We start from the raw sequence: 20208 nt of genomic DNA, 5'->3' as shown, positions 1-20208 counted from the left end.
TGAATGTGTCAACAGAAATCGACCTCATCCGAAAACTGTCCAATTTTTGGTGAGCTCTTTTTTCTATTTGTAGTGGAGATGAGTGGTACCCAGTGGGGTCTTCTGTTGTTGTAGCCCATCCACCTCAAGGTTGTGCGTGTTGTAGCTTCACAAATGCTTTGCTGCATACCTCAGTTGTAATAAGTGGTTATTTCAGTCAAAGTTGCTCTTCTATCAGCTTGAATCAGTCGGCCCATTCTCCTCTGACCTCTAGCATCAACAAGGCATTTTCGCCTACAGGACTACTGCATACTGGATGTTTTTCCCTTTTTACTCCATTCTTTGTAAACCCTATAAATGGTTGTGGGTGAAAATCCCAGTAACTGAGCAGATTGTGAAACACTCAGACTGGCCCTTCTGGCACCAACAACCATGCCACGCTCAAAATTGATTAAATCACCTTTCTTTCCCATTCTGACATTCAGTTTGGAGTTCAGGAGATTGTCTTGACCAGGACCACACCCCTAAATGCATTGAAGCAACTGCCATGTGATTGGTTGATTAGATAATTGCATTAATGAGAAATTGAACAGGTGTTCCTAAGAATCCTTTAGGTGAGTGTATATACTGTATGTTAATATAAAAATATATAGTTTGAAATATATGTTAATATATGAATGTTAAAACTATATTTTATTTTCAAATTCAAAAATAAATTTAATAAAGCTTTACTTAAAATATATTTGGCATATATTTAATGGGCAAAACATTCAATAGGACCTTTTTTAAAGGCACCGTCCTAGTGACAAAAAGTACAACTTAGTACCTATTTTCTGAGAGTGCAGGGACTCAATAAACAAACATGACATTGACACAATGAACCCGTCAAATACTGTATTGCACTGAAAGATGTGCTATTAAATGACCTTTTTTCACTTTAGCAAAAATATGTATGAGCTTCAGAAGCTTTGGATCCATTCGAAGCACATAGACAATTATATTTTCTTAAAAAACACAGTCCTGCTAATAAAATCCCGAGGGAAACGTCTTTCCACAGCATCCTAGACATCCCAACAGCAAAGGTCAGGGAATGTAGATCAGCTGATGGAACGGCGAGCCAAGATGTTTTGATTTTGACGCCTGTGGTGTTTGGCGATAAGCTAATGACTGTTGTCCCAGTGAGACCAGGTCTTTCTCGAAGAGCAAAAGACTTCTGCGAATGTCGGACGGGTGCAAGAGTTCACGTAGGACAAATATAGAAAAGGAAGTCATGCAGTTCTCTGCCAGAAGATTTGATTAAAGAGAGGACTAAAGTGTGTTCTGAAAGTGATTACTGTACTAGTTTCTGTCTAGAATGATGATTTTTATATATTTTGATCATAACATAATAATGTTGGTTACAAATAATTGTTTTCTCAGCTTGGGCTGCATTATGTCCATGATTTTGATCATTTTTACTTTATTTTGCTGTTAACGCTGATAAGGTTATGATAAGGTTGTATTTGTTAACACTTAAAGGGGCCATGACATGAAAATCAGACTTTTTTCATGTTTAAGTGCTATGATTGGGTCCCCAGTGCTTCTATCAACCTAGAAAATGTGAAAAAGACCCAGTAACTTAGTTTTGGTAAACCATTCTCTACAAGCACATGAAAAATAGGTCGTTGAAATTTGGCTCTCCTTATGATGTCATAAGGAGGTCTTATTATAATAATACCACCCCTTAATCTGCACTCTCCAACCACAGCACTGCCATTTAGTGCAGAGAAAAGCACAATTGAGTTTTAATTGCAACAAACCACCATCATTGTGATCAGTGTTTGAATTTCAGCAGCTCATTTGCATTTTAAAGGACACACCCAAAACACACCTACAAATGGGCAAATTTAACATGCTATAATAAATTATTTATATGGTATTTTGATCTAAAACTTCACTTATGTGCTCTGGGGACACCAAAGATTTTTTTGACATCTTAAAAAAGTCTTGTGCCATGGCCCCTTTAAAGGCGGAGTCCACGATGTTTGAAAAACACTTTGGAAAAGGAGACCGGCCGACTACCAAAACACACTTACAGCCAATCAAATCAAATCAAATGTTGGGTTGCGTATGTGTGGGGTGGGTCTATCAACAGAAGGTCCAGATTCTATTGGGGTTTGGGCGTGTTTGTTTAGGTGATTTCAAATATCAACATTGGCTTTCAAACAACATGGACTCCGCCTTTAATGCATTAGCTAACATAAACTATCAATAAGGGCTGTCAAAATATTAATCTAAAAAGAAAAGTTTGTTTTTGCATAATATATTTGTGTGTGTATTGGGTGTAATTATTTTGTATATATAAATACACAAATACATGTATAAATTTAAGAAAAAAAATATTTATTTATATATATGAAGAGTTTCGTCCCAAAACGAGATAACTCCGATTTTAAAATTTTTGTCAAAACATGTTTATTATTGTGTTGTCATGTTATTATTTTGTTTTATGGTGCTAGCTGTATTTTTTAAGTTATGAAGGTTTAAATCAAAACATACCAACTGCAGTTTAATTGATATTAATTGGAATGCACAACTAAAAATCGAGATTTTTATATATATATATATACATTTAAATGTTTCTTAACATACATACATGCATGTGTGTGTATTTATATATACAAAATAATTAAACACAGTGCACACATACATATATTATGCAAAAACAAACTTTTTGTGCGCGATTAATCATGATTAATCTTTTGACAGCCCGAATAACCATGAATTTATCTTTGTTAATGTTAGTTAATCCCCAATGAACTGAAATAAATAACATTTGTGTTAACTCATACAAAATGCTGAAAGTAACATTAGCTAAGGTTAATAATTGCTGCAAAAGTATTATTCATTGTTAGCTAATGCATTAACTAATGTAACCTTAATGTAAAGTTTACCAATTTGTTGTTTATACAATTCACATTAAAACAGTTTTCATATGTGCATCATATAATTTTGCAACTTTCAAATCACTTTTAATCATTTGGGAAAGGTGCTTTATAAATATAACGTTTTATTTTATATTTTTATTATATTAGTTTATCTATTTTATTATCTATTGTCTATAAGAGTAATATGAGAGTGTAACGGCCTCTATACTTCATGTGACTTTGTCACTGTGTGTTGCACATCTTTCAATGAGGTGGTTGTCATTATTTTTTTAATTAAATGCTTGAAAGAACAGAAAAAACCATCATTGTCATTTAACAAGTAAACAATATGCCAGAGTCCAACAGTCTTTCAGTCCAGATTAAGTGCCAAGTCACAAATGAGTACCGTTCACTCCAGTAACTGACGTAAGAAGGATGGCGTGTCACATGCACTCCACTGCTTCGCTCTCATTGGCAGTCGCTTCCAAAAATCGCTCATCATTTGCATAAAGTTAAACTTTTCTTAACCTTCTCACATCGCGAAACTACCATTGAAATGAAGACGATTGCGTTGCTTTGCTACTGCTTGTCGCTGGCTCTCTGAACGGGGTGAAATTCGTCTGTTGGGAGGACAGCTAATGACATCAAAAAGCCCTTCCCACATTTGGAAGCAATGCCGAGCAGTCATAAACTCTCAGTTGTGATATAATAAACTGCAATATTTACAGAACAACATGTCTCACATCTACAAACAAGAGCAGCAAGACATCATAGTGTCCGGCATGGCAGCACCAAATCTGTAGCTTCTTCCTGTGCTGATCCCATATGGCAGAGACACATGTCAGCTGTCTGCTGTTTACTTCTACACTTTGTTTTTCACTGTGTGTGTGTGTGTTCATATGTGTATTAGTAAGGAAGCAGAACTTCCTGTTGGATCAGTTACAGGTCCTTTTGTGAAGTGACCTCCAACTGTATCTTTAGTAATCTGCTGCATGTAACAGAATATTTTTCAAGGAAATGCGCTCAGTCCAGTACTAACTGGAATAATGCCATCTTTGCTTAATATCTCTATCATGGTGACAGGACTATTACAGTACATACATACACATCAGGGACAGATTCAGATGCTTTCAACACTGTAAATGTGACCCGGGAGCACAAAACCAATGGTTTGTGAGGATATGACAATATTTGGCCGAGATACAACTATTTGAAAATCTGGAATCTGAAAAATATTGAGAAAACCGCCTTTAAAGTTGTCCAAATTAAGTCCTAGCGACACTTATTACAAATGATACATTTCATCATTTCATTTTTATCGTAAATTATACAAAAAATCTTCCTGGAACATGATCTTTACTTAACATTCTAATGTAAATGGCATAAAATAAGGGTTCCCACACCTTAGTTAACTTCAAATTCAAGGACCTTTCAAGGACTTTTCAGGCCCAATACCCTCAAATTCAAGGACTAAATGTGGGGATACATTTCAAGCATACCTGTCAAGTAGGCCTATCCCGTTTTGGCCGGAAAAAGTCCCGTATTTTACCTTTCCCGCGGTCCTCCCGTATTAGTATTTTCCCGTAAATCTCCCGTATTTGAACCTCCGTTATTACAAAAATAATAATGCTCGGGCGGCGGAGTAATAAAAACATTCCCAATCTATCTGAGCTCTGTCACTAGCCTCACGCAAAAGATCCACAGATTCCGCCAATCCACTTCGTGTTTTCCCACCCGCTCCGCAGCATCTCTGTGTTCACTCTCTGCCTGGAGAGCGAAGATGACAGTTTCTGAAGTTCGTTGCATTAACAGGTAGATTTATTACATTATATATCAGTTGTTAAACAGAATTACTCATTTGGAAGTATTTCTTCCGGCAATGATTTTCTGTCGGTGTTCTAAAAGTGCTAACAACTTAGCAAGTTAGCAACAACAAAATAACCACATTCTTAGTATTATCGCTTGTCTAATGGATTTAATGTTCCCGATCAGATCTAAGTTAATATAAACACTAAATTTGCTGTTGTTGGCACACTTTGAAGACAAAAAAAAGGTAAATCATATAGAATATTTATTGTCACGCTTTAATTTTTGTTATTTATTATATTTCCCATTATAATCACTTGTAATCACTTGTCTAAGTTAATGCTAGTAATATATATTTATAATACTTTATTAAAACCATACTAATAGTACCACCCCCCTTAGGGCCCTTTTTAGTTTGGGCCACTGCCCCATCTAGCATTTTCATTTTCTAAATGACTGTTCTCATTACAAAGAAAAGTGAATGGTTTATAAATAATTTTGCAATCAAGGTATAATGCAAAAGAAGTTAAATACAATCTAATCTCAGTGGGTTTTGTAAAGATGCTAATTTGTGTGTATAGTATGTACAGTATGAGTGTGACTTATGAAATGTAGTTTTCACAGAGCTGTGTGTTTCACTAGTTTTCTTGCTAATGAATTAGTTTGTTTAGTTAATTTTAACACAATTATCAGCACACTATGGTTTTAAAAAAATTTCCAGCCCTCACATCATGGCGTTATTTACCATCCGGCCCTCAGCGTAAAATAAGTTTGACACCCCTTATATATACCACTTTCTGTTGTTATTTAGTCTAGCACCAGTCTTAAAATGTAAGGAATACTGGAGCTTGTTTGGGTTGGTAGGACTGCTCGCAGTGGGCGCCAGAAAATTTCCCTTTTTTTCAAATCCAAAACTTGACAGGTATGATTTCAAGTGAGAGTAAGGTTACATCATGTTACCTTTTAAGATACATTGTTAAAGATTCCTTTCGAGGGAACTCGTGCTGCGTCACTACGGTAACACTTTGGGGATGCCTCCAGGGGTAAGTGCGTCTGAATGTGTATATCAAATTCAACCAATGGTGAGGCTTAACGACAAAGGCAGGGTGACACGAGAGCCAGGAAGTATATCGCTATCTGAAATATTGCCAAAGATGGCGTTACAGAGATGCAGAAAGTATGGCAAAGGAGACGCAGCGTCTCGTTCCCTTCTCAGGGAACAACAGTTACATACGTAACCTGAGACGTTTTCATTTGTTAAACACAACTATGCAAAAAAGCATTTTGGTAAGAATCAACATTGCATACAAAAGATATAAGCATTTAAAGTAAACAGTTTAGCACGTTTGATTAAAAAGTCTAGAATTTTTATGATATTATCCTACACTACATAGGGAATAATATGGATTTTTTTCCAGAAAACTTCTTGCATGAAAATAGATTCAAGCACCTTCAATTACCTGTATCTATGTATGTATATTTTCAAAAACTTTCCAGGGCCTTGAATTTTTTTACCCAAATTCACAAACTTTCAAGAATTGGGAGGACCCGTGGGAACCCTGTAAAATGTATCATTTTGACCCGTATAGTTGGCTATTGCTACAAATATACAACTTAAAGCTATATGTTGAAAGTCAAGTAGGTAATAATGCTGGTGATTTAAAAAAAAGATATCTCATAGCTCCAACAACAGACAGTAACACAACCTTGTAAGATGTTAAAAATCTGTATTTGTCTTTCAAGTGCTTATACTTCCACCAACTCGCAACTACAGTGACACAAACATATACTTTACAATAAAATAAAATAAACAAAGAATTACAATTTTTACAGAATTGAAGGGTGGTAGTGGTACATCTGAGTAGTTGCCATTTTGACTCACAATAATCAGTGTAGAAAATATAATGACATTTCCACATTAACACATGATGATCTGGAAGCTCAAAGTTGAAGATGCCCTACTGAATGAATTGGTAATACACATAAGAACGTTTATAAATATATTTATATACAACACAAACATTCATAGCACACTTATTAATACGTATGAATGTATTTACATCTCAAAATATGAATGTATATTTATCCAGCATGTGCACATAGACAACAGTGATGAAGCGACAAATGCATCTATATGTTCCAGACATAGAGACACTGTGGATTGAGACCAAATCTTTGTTTGTAGATCTGTTCCCCCAAACAAAACTCATATACTGTATGAGCTCTATACCAATATTCAACTACAGATAAATTAAACAATAAGAATGTTTCCATTCTGGCCCAGTACTGGTCTACCTGGTGAACCATGAATTAAAACTTTACTCAACCTCATGTTGTTTAAACCACTAATGAATAAGAACCCAAAGGCAGATCTTTTTAAAAAAGTACCACTACCATGGTAACCAGAAAACCCTTCAAGCTTCAAAGTGACCCAAAAATTAATAACATCACTCGACTTGTGTCATATATTTTAAAAGTGCCATGAAGACAATTACACCTCTACTTTCTTGCTGTGGATATTACTGTTGGTTCAGTTGTTACAACAGTTCAGTACACTAAAAGAGAAGCAACACTTTTTTTTAAATCTGCACTTGGGTTCACATTTAGACATGAGGGTGAATAAAAAAAGAATGATTTTTCATTTTTGGGAGAACTTTCCCTTTAAGTGGGTTGACCAATGGCGCTTCCAAAAAGCTGATTCAGCACTGACAATCTCTCAAAATGAAGCGTTTGGTTCCAAAACGCAACAAATCCATTTTGACTCATTTTGGTAAAAATGTGTTTTCTATACCAAGAAAGTGACAAGATGAAAACTATTTATTTTGTTACAAACTTTCACATAGCATCTTTAGGTTATAATAACATTAAAAATTCTAATCCATAATTTGATTTTCAAAGATTTATTATAAAAACGTTTTTTTTTTTCGCAAAATGCAATAAATCCATGCCAAGTTTTTTAAATCTATTGAATCAATATATAAATGTGCATTCATATTTGCCATGTTATATTCATTTAGTTGACTAGTGGTATACACTGATTTTAAAAAATAAACATTAATGGCATTAATCAAAACCCTTTGTCATATTAAGAACACTGTCATTGCGCTGTCATCGTTGTGACGTCATTGCTGAACTTTTTTGATAGCGATCAGCTGTAAAATGTTTTGGTCCTGCTCAATTTTCGTTGACTTCGAGTAAAATAATGGAAATTTTTTATAAGATCCACTGGGGTCAATGTGTTAGCATGACAGAAGCTTGATGCTGTCGGGAGAACAAACAACAGCTGGCATTTTTCCTTCGGCCGAGTGCCTCTTACGTAAATTATTCAATTTTGATAGCTTATGTTTCTTCTCCGCTACAGAAAGCCACCACAGGTTTATCAATGCCATCAAAATTACTATTTTGTTTGTGTTTGTTTGTTGATCACGAAGTACAAAGTAGATAAGGAAAACTAGGATTTTGTGTGTATTCAACGCACCGCCATTATTGTATACAATGCGTGGAATGGTGCGCTGTGATTTGTTAAGCGGATTTATTGCATTCTGCAGAGAAGGAGGACTGCCGTTTGTCGCAGTTTGGAAAAAAGGGAGAAAATATGACAGAATAGCACGGCGGATACCGGATTTTGCGTAAAAATGAATAATTTACTTTTTAATACTGACCTTATCGCATTTTGGAACCAAACTATTCAAATACAACATAGGCCTTTTAGCAGAGAAATTTATGTTGACAGTGAATCGTTTGTAGTTTCTTTAAATCAAACACGTGCACACAAACACACACACACACACACACACACACATTTTACATGGGGACATGCTATGGATGTAATGACTTTTATACTGTACACACTGTATATGTGGCCCTGAGATTTATATTATCTGAAAGCTGAATAAATGAGCTTTCCGTTGATGTATGGTTTGTTAGGATAGGACAATATGAGATACAACTATTTGAAAATCTGGAAACTAAGAGTGCAAAGAATCAAAAGTCCTTAGGAACACATATTACTAATGATAAATGCATTTTTTATATATTTATTGTAGGAAATGTACAAAATATTTGATCTTTACTTAATATTCTAATGATTTTTGGCATAAAAATCATTTTGACTAGTGATGCACCGATGTATCGGCCGCCGATATTTATCGGCCGATTTTTGATGAATTTGAAACCATCGGCATATCTGCAATAGCACGAGAAAGGCCAATACTGATTGTTTATTAATTAACTGCATAAAGAAATCCATTATATGTAAAAAAAAAGAGTTAATGTTGTGAATAAAATAAATGCTGAATAGCTAAAACCACCTTTGAAGGTTGTCATGCTGTCTTATTATATTTGTTTTAGTTTAATTTGTGCCTCTCTTATTATGTTGGTCAGTTGAATGTTAAGTAGATCCAATACATGTTCAGTAAAAATAATTTGATGCAGAAATAAACTAGCTAATAGACCAACTATATAGTATTGTATACAAGTGTTTAATATCGGTATCGGCCAGAAGTTGTCTGTTTAAATCGGTATCGGCCCAAAAAAATCCTATCGGTACATCCCTAATTTTGACCCATACAATGTATTTTTGGCTATTGCTACAAATATACCCAAATATACCTGTGTTACTGGTTTGTGGTCCAGGGTCACATATTCTATCCCCTTCAATTACCTGACCCCTAAACCAACAGTAACCCTTACAGAAAACTTTTTGCTATTTAAGATAAAAAAAAATTAATTCTGGTACATTTATAAGCTTGTTTCCTCATGGGGACCAAAATGCCACAAGGTAAAAAAATGACTTGTATACCCATCTATGCGGGAACAACACTGTAGGGATTCCCAGGTACACACACACACACACACACACACAAACAGAGGGAGAGAGACAAAGAGAGAGTGAGAGAGAGAGAATCAAACAAACAACAAGATGAACTTTCATGAAGTGCAGGACAATGTCATCAGTATCTTCTGGAATCAGATCATGTCATCCATTGTTTGATAACATGCTCACTAAACCAGCATAATCCACAGATTCTGGGTTTTCTTTGGTGCTTTATCATTCCCTGTTCAAGCTGGAAGCCATTTTGTTTGAGCAGTGGCACAGAAACCTGCGTCGACGTCCCTTAAACAACACAGAATCAGTCTGGGTCCTCTGAAGAATAAGGAATAAATTTAAAGTCTTCAGGCGAGAACTTCCTGCACGGAGCTCCACTGCGATCCGGGAGGAAATTGCTCATATTCCTTATAAAAACAGTACTTTCTCCAGTGAAAAACATAAACTGATAATTCCATCCGTAAAAGGAGCTGTTTAATATCAGGAATGAGTGTAATGCTCCTCAATGTCCATGTAGTCGGTAGAAATCCAGATGTATTTCTAGTAGGCCTAAGCTCCATTCGGTTGTCCTCATCCTTAAGGTCTCTCACATGTACAGGTTGTCTGATCTGAGAATGGTGGTCTCCAGATTGTGAAAGCTCTTGCCGTTCAGCGTGTCCATGTGGCTGTCAATGCTGTAACAACGATGAACTTCCGTCATGGAGGAAGCGGCGTAGGATGCAGAACGCAATGCATCCGTGTTCGCAAAAGTGCTGCCAAACTGGATTCTGTACTGGTTCCAATGCCGTCTTAACACACTCTGCACCTACAGGACAAATCATTGAATGGACATTTAAACATTAGTTATAAATACTTGAAATTACTTATCACTTAAAAGGGCACCTATTATGCAAAATCAACTTTAACAAGGTGTTTAGACATAAATGTGTGTTGGATGTGTGTGAACACCACCAACCTACAATGAAACAAATCCACCCTTTTCTTCATTTTTAATCCACATTAAACCAAAGCAGTCTCAGGCTGTTTTAAATCTCTTGTTAATGTGACGTCACACTGATAAAGCCTGAAAATAGTCCCCTTGGTAACTTTCAATAGCAGAGGACTATTATTGCGCCTTTTGCAGCCATGTTATAGCAGCAAAGTCCTTGATTATTATGCCAGAATGAGAGTATAGTTCCTAGACATATTTGCCTAGAAAATTGCAACTTTTTTTTTTCTGTCGGTCTTAGTACATGATGTAACTACAGATGAGTCAAGTTTTAAATAGGAAAAATATCAAACTTTTTGGTTACTTTTTGCGCAATGCTAATGGTCTAATCAGATTCAATGGATTATGCTAAGCTATGCTAAAAGTGGTACCGCCAGACCCGGAGATCGGCTGAATGAATTCCAAAATGGTAAAATCAAATGTTTAATTCTAGGGGAGCTGGAAAATGAGAATATTTTTTTAAAAAAAGTAGTGTCCATTTAACCTGGATATCACAGACATGGTCACATACTATGAAAGAAAGTTGGTCAAGAATTACTTACCTCACTATTAAAAAAGCAAAATATAGTGGCGACCAAGAGGCCCTGTAGAAAACAAACAGAGCATTTAATGAAATACTTTTTTTTTTTAATAAAACTGTGATTAAATACAGCTCTTTCTTTCACAAATTATTCATTGCTCTTATTTCCTGAAGATTTTCAGTATGTGGCACCAATGTAGCATTGCAACATCGCACTGTAACTGCCTTCAACAACAATACCTGGTAATGCATCAGTATGTTCATCGCGTGCATAAATATCTCAGAGGCAAGCCGTCCATCGGGTTTGTATGGCAGAAGCAAATGCTGAATGCCCAGCAGAGGTACCAGGATGAGAGTGGCCCTCACGGCCCTCATGTACAGACTGGATTCTGCCTGATGGGTCACCTTCAGCTTGGTGATCAGCACTCTCACAATGTTTAAAAGGAAGAAGAGATTGATCTAAAGAAAAAAAAATACAATAGTAAAATCTATTAACGCATAGACTACTTAAAGGAACATTCCACTTTTTTTTTAAACATACTCATTTTCCAGCTCCCCTAGAGTTAAACACCCGATCTCTACCCTTCCGGAATCCACCCAGCCGATCTCCGGGTCCGGCGCCAGCACCTCCAGCATAGCTTAGCACAATCCATTGAATCTGATTAGACCATTAGCATTGTGCTAAAAATTAACCAAAGAGTCTCAATATTTTTCCTATTCAAAACTTGACTCTTCTGTAGTTACATCGTGTACTAAGACCGATAGATAATTCAAAGTTGCGATTTTCTAGGCAGATATGGCTAGGAACTATACCCTTATTCTAGCGTAATAATAATAACAGAAGAGTCAAGTTTTAAACAGGAAAAATATCGAAACTCCCTGGCCACTTTTCAGCGCAATGCCAATGGTCCAATCAGATCCAATGGATTGTGCCAAGCCATGCTAAAAATGATACAGCCAAACCCGGAGATCGGCTGAATGGATTTCAAAATGGCAAAAATCAAATGCTCAACTCCAGGGGAGCTGGAAAAACAGTACATTTTTTTAAAAAGTGGAATGTCCCTTTAAGCCATACTAAATTTATTATGAATCAAGATTAAAGATATCATGAAAACATTCAAATTCTTTATCGAATCAGTTATGCATTCCCGAATCAGCCATGATATATTTGTTTCCTATAGATCCCATAAGGCCACCCCAGGTAACTCCCTAAAATTGCCGTTGGGAGGATGGCCTGGCTCTGGTTTAGAACCAGAAACGCTCCATGATGTATGTTGCCTGTATAGATTTACAGCCAAAGCCCACAGTGATGAATACATATACTATCTGAAAGAAGTACAGATAAAGTTATACTAATACACAAAACCTGCCTTCAGAAGTCTGTCCAAGTATGTGCTCAATAACGAATATTTTAGGAAATGCCTAACTAATGGCATTTGATCAGATGTGACCCGCACCCATACAACAAAGAAAAACACAATAATTTGATTATAAAGACTGCTTGATTGTTGTTAAAGAAAGGAATTGAGAACACACACACATTGCCAACGGATGATTGATAGAAAGATATTTTGTGAAAGATACTATAGAATAAAGAGAAAGAGAGGTGGAGTACAAAAAACACACCAAACAGACTTACCAACAGTGCTGCACAAATGGGCCCGTGTATAATGTAGAGCAGAGCCGTGTTTGAACTGATCCAACAGCTGCGGAGCAAAAGTTTAAAAAGTAGTTTATCATTGCCCGTGTTTATACAATACAATAAAAAAAAAATCACTCTTGTTGGTTGGGGGGGCAATAGGGTGGCTAGTGTCTTATTTGGGGGGGGGGGGCAATGTCCCCTTGCCAACCCCTTGGAGGTGCCAATGTACAGCCATTAACACACATTACCTATGTTTGTCATTAAAGAGCACCTATTTAATTGCTAAAAACAACGTGTGTTTTTTTTTGTGTATTTTGTATAATTAAATGTGTTCGCGTGGTTTATGGTTAAAAAACACATTATTTACCACATACCTAACATTTTTGTAGCTCCACATTTCACTCTTTTCCTGAAACGCATTTGAAAGCTCTGTGTCCATGATTGGCCAGCTAATCTGTATGTTGTGATAAGCCTGAATACCTCTGACGTCAGCCGGAAATGTGATGCTCCTTACCATGTTTGAAAGATTTAGTTGCTAACAGGAGTTAACTTACAGGCTGAGTCCGAAGCGGGAGGAATTATGATAATGTCGGTCTTGTCTACGTCACCAATCCCAGGAAGTAAACTGTTGCCTACAATCCGTGTGTTTCTTTGTAGTCCAAGAAAAGAGATTTACGTTGGAGACAATAACTCGCGTCATCATTTACTTTGGGGTATGTACCTTTTGCATATCATTAACTAATACACACTTACACACCAAGGAAATGTAAAAACGTGAATCGGACAATAGGTGCTCTTTAATAATATAGCTATGACTACTTTGATGGTTCTAATCTCTAAATGAGATATTAGCCTTTAAAGGAATAGTCTACTCATTTTCAGTATTGAGCTATGTTATTGCCTTGACTGGGAGTTGTTGGTGCATCCCTCTGTCGTCTGTGTGCGTGCGCGTGGGCGCTGGGGCGCGCTGCGGCACTTCGATGGCATTTAGCTTGGCCCCATTCATTCAGTGGTATCAGGCGGAGATAAAGTTAGAAGTGACCAAACACATCAACGTTTTTCCTATTTGGGACGAGTGGTTGTGCGAGCAAGTTTGGTGGTACAAAATAAAACGTAGCACTTTTCTAAGCGGATTTAAAAGAGGAACTATTTTATGGCGTAATAGCACTTTTGGGTGTACTTCGACTCGCCTGAAAAGTCCGCTCCCCTTCTCCCTCTCATAATGGGAGAGGGAGGGTGTTACTACGCCGAGTCGAAGTACTCCCATAAGTGCTATTACGCCATAAAATATTTCCTCTTTTAAATCCGCTCAGAAATGCGCTACGTTTTATTTTGTACCACCAAACTTGCTCGTATAACTACTCGTCTTAAATAGGAAAAACGTTGATGTGTTTGGTCACTTCTAACTTTATCTCTGATTGGTACCATTGAATGAATGGGGCTAAGCTAAATGCTATCGAAGTGTCGCAGCGCGCTCCAGCGCTTACGTGCACGCACACAGATGATTGATATGTTTTTACAAACTTTTCCCCAAGTCTGGGTCCTAACAGTCAACCAATGCAGGGAGGACAATTACTTTTTATAACGGTTATATGTGTTTTGTTACTCACTTGTCATTGTAGTAATAACTCCTGGCTATTGCATGAATAAACGCCGGTATTAATGGGAAACCTGAAAACATTCAAACAGATTTACAAATTAACATCGGTTAAACAGTTTGTAATATATTGGAGCTTTGTAGATGTATTTTAAGAGACGTACCCCATCCTAAAAGGTAATACCACATGAGATGCTGTTTCTCAGCAAAGACGGCCACTACAATGAGTGTGTGCAGATAAATGCCTTCACACAACATCCAGAAGTAGTTACAGCCCAGAAGATAATGATGGATGAACACAGACACCTTACAGCTGACCTAAGAGAAAACACATATTCATATATAAAATAAAAATAGACCTTATTTACTTTCTACATAATGTATTGCTAACATCTTTTTAACTGGCGTTCTTAGATTTCATCTCTTTTCCTTTTCAAACACGCAGTTGATTTTGCAATGAAGCTCACACTTTTTAAGACCTTTTTTAATTTTGGATTCAAGTTATGCACTTCAACCAGCTAAAAAGCAATACATCCTATAAAAGGGAACAGAGTCTCTGAAGGTTTTATATACTCACTGGGTTTGCTTGTGTTACTTCTTGGTTGTTGGCAACACACGATAGATAGACAATAGTTATTATGGAATTCAGCACAAAGGAAAAGAAGAGATTCTTATGTAGGGTTATCCTTTGGCAACTTAAGCTTCTGTATAAGGAAACAAAATGATATGTCAGATGACAAAAACAGTATGATACAGGAGATATTGTAGTGTTAATAATACACAATGGCCTGGTTTCACAAACAAGGCTTAGCTAAAGGCCTTAATTCAATTAAGATGTTTAAGCATCTTTTATAAAATGTAAGAAAGGGACAGCACTCACAGTTCAAGCTTCAAAAATAGCGTTTAATCGCCCACAACGAACGTTTCGGGCTGAGCGCCCTTCTTCAGCGTACTGGCGATTTCACAAATTAATCACAGGTGTTTCCTTAAATAAGGTGTTCACCTCTAACCTGTATACAATTCCTCTCCAAAAGAGGGAGCTCAAGATACAAGCAACCATCAAAATACATTTCTGAAAATGTACAAATTGTACAAATACACTGATATGCAATAGACAAATGAAAAAAATGAAAAAAATATAATATATAAATAAATTTACAATAAACAAAAAAGAACAAAGCAGGAAGAGATAGTAGGCGCAATAGTAGAATCCCACGGGGCTTACGGATTAAGGAACCTACATTAGGACGTGACAACGCTGAGTTTTGCAAGAAGTGGTGTGCCATTCTCAATAAATGTTCATTGGACTTGATGCTACTGGTGATCGAAAATGAAAACGAGAAACTCCTGAATATACGCAAAGATTTGGATAAGTTAACCAAAGATATGAAGGACACATTATCACCGGAGAAGTTCAAGGACATTATTGAGGATTGTGACAGGAAGATTGAAAAGTACAAATGCGAGCTGGAACGACATAAGATGTCTAAATATCGACGCGATGCTTTGGACTATCGAGATGGAAAGGTTTACTCTTGGTTATCGGGTAGAACCGCAAAACCACGACAATGGAGGAGAGCGGCACAGCCGGATAACACCAGCGCGTCATCGGAGGGGTTGAGTACGGATACCGAATCAACCAGTGGCCCTTTTTTACGCCCAAGACTCAGATCCCAATTACAACCCACTTCCCAACCGTCCCCAACGACAAGAGGAAAAAAAACAGGCGGGGGAAGAGGAAAAGCAAGGAACCGAGATTAGGAGTGTCCTCTGGAGAGGTTAACGTTATTAACATTTCTAGTGTGGATTTAAGTGATGATCAACAGCGACTGTTATCCCGAGGTCTGTCTTTTGTTCCTTCTAAAAGAGCGGACTCCTTCACCACTAAGGTAGAGTTGTTTAAGTTTTTTAGAAGTATAAAACTGAAGGCCTTCTACATGAAAGACACTAGAAACGCTGGGGAGTCCGGTAATATTCAAATACAGTCGATGGTCCCGAAAAAACGTTTTAAACCTAAAAGCACTTTTGTGCCTCAGGTCAATAATGCTTCCATTGACACTTTTTGCCGGTTGGTGGAAAAAGAAGCGTTGGACCTGTGTACACAGAGTGAGGTGAACACAGTATATCCCAATCTCTTAGAGTCTGAAAAGAAAGCATTGACGGAGTTAATGAATAATGATAATCTTGTCATTCGTAATGCAGATAAAGGAGGTTCAGTAGTTGTACAAGATAAAACTGCATATGTTACAGAGATTCAAAGACAGTTAAGTGATTCTGATGTTTACAAATGTCTCAGGTCGGACCCTACGTTGAAATTTAGTGACGAATTAAAACTGGTCTTAAAGACAGCTTGTCGAGAGGGGCAAATAAGTGATGATGAGTGTAAATATATGACTCCTGCTAATCCCAGGCGGCCGGTCATATATACACTTCCAAAAATCCATAAGAACTTGATGCATCCTCCGGGCCGACCTATTGTGTCTGGAAATGGGTCATTGACAGAACCCATTTCCCAATTTGTGGACTCGCATATTAAAGACTTAGTTTATGCACTACCCTCATACTTAAGAGACACCATGGATTTTTTGAATAAATTGAGTGTTTGTCAGGTGGATCAAGATGATGTGTTGTGTACTATGGATGTGTCCAGTTTATACCCAAGCATACCTCATGAAGATGGGATTGAGGCTTTGAGATATTATTTATTGCAAAGACCTACACAAGTTCCTAGCACAGACTTTCTGTTATGTTTAACTAAGGAGGTCTTGTCCAAAAATTACTTTAAGTTTCAGAATGAATATTATCTCCAGCTTAGAGGATCAGCAATGGGTTCCCCTATGGCCCCAAATTACGCAAATTTGTTTATGGGGAAATTTGAGTTGGATTTTGTTTTCAACAATAATCCATATTTCAAGTTTATAAAATACTATTGGAGATACATAGATGATTTGTTTTTTATTTGGAGCGGCAGTGTTGATCTTTTGCTAGAGTTCCATGAACATATGAACACGAAAATGAGGTCTATAATATTCACTCTTATATATGACAATGAGAAAATCGCTTTTCTGGATGTGTTGGTGAAAAAATTGGGTAATGTTTTAGACACTGAATTGTACAAGAAAGAGACTGATAGGAATACCTTCTTACATTATAGTAGTTATCATTCGCCTGCTTTAAAACAAAGTTCCCTTTCAGTCGGTCACTACGACGTCACGTCGTGACCGACGAATTGGGAACTCGCTTAGAGAGACCAATCTGCTTCGAATACTACAAAAAACGCCAATGAACTTGGCATTGAGATATTTGCATAATGCTGGCGCCGCCCCGCCAGGTGCGTATATAAGGCGCACGTGCAAATGAGGAAATCAGCTTTTTATCGCTTCGAAAGCCGGCAGTATCTGCTACTGAGAAGCTACTTTACTCTGTTGGGATCGATTGCGGAAGTTGGTTGGACTGGCAGTACCACAGCGGACGCTTCGCAGCATTCCACAGGCTCTGCATCTTTTTGTTTTGAGTTTAGTGTGTGCGTTGCCTTTCCCTGTGCGCATCATCAACTGAGCATCTGAGTGAATTTCCCTAAAAGAGTGATACGAGAGAGCTTTGTGCCTTGTTAAAGGCAGCCACTCTCTCGTATATCCGGCGATTAGCGTCCTTTTCAGGATGGTTTTTCGTCCGTGTGATCTTGGATGCGGGAAGTATATGGGTCCGAAGGACGGTCACGAGCGTTGTCTTTCGTGTTTGGGCATCGAGCACGCAGAGGCAGCGTTCGCTGGGGGTAAGTGTTCTCACTGCGAGAACATGTCCCTTGTGGATTTGCGGAGACGGTTGTCTTTCCTCCGGGAAAAACGCAACCCACGTCCAGCGAGTTCCGAACGCCGCCACGGAGCGGCCGTGAGGCTCTCAAAGGATGACCTCCGCATCACTGTGCTGAGCCGGTCGGGGGATTCGTCCTCCGGCTCTCAGCCTCCTCATCCACAGCCGGTTGATGTGCCGATGGAGACTGCAGTCGTGTTCTGCGATGTCTGCAGGATCTGTCATGCCTCCCTCCGGGTCCACGGAGACCGCAGCATCCGAGGGTGGGCCCTCTCCCTCTGAGGATCCGGATGTCCTCCCCCCTTCCGGACGGGTCGTGACGCCGGACTTCGATCCAGAGATGGTGGCCGTGCTCTCTCGAGCGGCGGAGACCGTAGGGTTGGAGTGGGTTCACCCCCCACAGCCCGAACCGTCCCGCCTGGATGATTGGTTCTTTGGAGCTGCCCGGGTTTCACAACCCTCTCCGCCGGTACCATTCTTCCCCGAGGTGCACGAGGAGCTGACTAGGACCTGGAAGTCACCGTTTTCTACTAGATTACGGTCTTTTCAGCCCTCCCCCCTCACCTCCCTCACCGATGGAGCTGCTAAGGGTTATACGGGGATCCCCCCTGTAGAGCGTGCGGTCGCGATGCAATTGTGTCCGGCCACCGCTCCCTCCTGGAAGGACCGCCCAACCCTACCCTCCCGTGCTTGCAGACAGTCTTCCGGTTTAACGGGGGCTGCCCACCAGGCATGCGGAGAGGCGGCTTCAGCCCTGCACGCTATGGCGTTGCTGCAGGTACATCAGGCGAAAGCTTTGAGAGATCTGCATGAGGGAGGACACGACTCGCCTGTGCTTTCGGAGCTCCGGGCCGCGACGGATCTGGCCCTTCGTGCTACGAAAGTCACAGCGCAGGCGATCGGTCGTGCGATGTCCACGATGGTGGTCCAAGAACGCCATCTATGGCTCTGTCTGGCGGACATGTCGGAGGCGGAGAAGAACAAGTTCTTGGATGCCCCCGTGTCCCAGGCGGGTCTTTTCGGCGAGTCGGTGGAGTCTTTCGCCCAGCAGTTCTCCGCCGCCCAGAAGCAGACGGAGGCGATCGCTCAGATCATGCCCCGGCGCAAGCGACCTGCATCTCGCCCTCCAGCGCCGGCGGCCCCGTCTGCTCCTCGCCGAGGGCGCCCTCCGGCGGCTGCCTCCGCCCCCCCCCCGCTAGAACATCTTCCAGGCCACGGAGGGGGACCAGCCGTCGGCAGCCCGCCCCGCCCGCTCCACCCGCTTCCCGTGGTAAACGGAGGTCGAAGCGGCCCTGAGACGGGCGACCTGGATTTGGATGGGATCACTCTACGGGAGTCGGTGATGGCACCACTCCTTCCACCGGTAGAGGGCCGGGTGGAGAATCTTTGGTTTCGTTTTGTTTCTGTTCCGCCGGCTTCTCAGCCGGCACACACAAAACCACAAAAAGATTGCATTCCTATTCCTTCTCCAGGTCTCCAGAGGATCGAGAGAGATGTGAGCGGGCAGTCAGATGCTCTTCCTCCCTCTCCTCTATCGCCAGCGGGTGTTCTGGCGAGTTCGAGTTCTCCACTGCGGAGACCGGACCACCAGCATACCCTTCGGAGTCTGCGTCCTCCGCTGAGGAGACCGGACGACCGTCTCTCTCAGCGGGCTCAGGTCAGTGTCACACACACACACACTGTAGATGCTTATGCTGTCACGGCAGACGCACCGGCAGTTCCGCCTGTCCCGCCTCGCTGCCCCGCCGCGGGTTCTCCGGTTGTGCCGCTAATTCCTCTCGTACGGTACTTGGGAGCTTGGCTTCAGCTTCCCAACCCGTCTCGTTGGGTTTTACGCACGATCCGCCTCGGTTACGAAATTCAATTCAATCGGCACACTCCCAAATTTGCGGGCGTACGTTTCACCACGGTGAAAGCGTCCGATGCACATGTACTGCGTGCAGAGGTCGAGGTCCTGTTGGCGAAGGACGCGATCGAGCCGATCCCTCTTACCGAGATGAGATCGGGTTTTTACAGCCCGTATTTCATAGTTCCCAAGAAAGGCGGTGGGTTACGACCGATTTTGGATTTGCGTGTCCTGAACAAATCTCTTCAGAAGAGGTCTTTCAGGATGATTACACCGAAACAGA

The 20208-nt window shown here is 39.8% G+C and overlaps 1 protein-coding gene across 1 annotated transcript in view; it reads right to left on the bottom strand.

Annotated features, from left to right (window-relative positions):
- Positions 1-10085: 10085 nt before the first annotated feature.
- Positions 10086-20208, bottom strand: part of calcrlb (calcitonin receptor-like b) — a 47723-nt gene continuing 37600 nt past the window's right edge. Inside the window, exons 7-13 of the mRNA XM_055213551.2 lie at positions 14844-14970; positions 14431-14584; positions 14280-14340; positions 12667-12733; positions 11268-11486; positions 11050-11091; positions 10086-10324 (exon numbers count right to left, since the gene is read on the bottom strand). Coding sequence (XP_055069526.2) covers positions 10106-10324; positions 11050-11091; positions 11268-11486; positions 12667-12733; positions 14280-14340; positions 14431-14584; positions 14844-14970 — 889 coding nt within the window. The 3' untranslated portion in view covers positions 10086-10105. The remainder of the gene's footprint in view (positions 10325-11049; positions 11092-11267; positions 11487-12666; positions 12734-14279; positions 14341-14430; positions 14585-14843; positions 14971-20208) is intronic.

This window comes from Misgurnus anguillicaudatus, chromosome 8, assembly GCF_027580225.2.
Source record: "Misgurnus anguillicaudatus chromosome 8, ASM2758022v2, whole genome shotgun sequence".
Lineage (NCBI taxonomy): Eukaryota > Metazoa > Chordata > Actinopteri > Cypriniformes > Cobitidae > Misgurnus > Misgurnus anguillicaudatus.
Note: the sequence above shows the minus strand (reverse complement) of the source record. Positions and strands in the feature narration are given on the sequence as shown.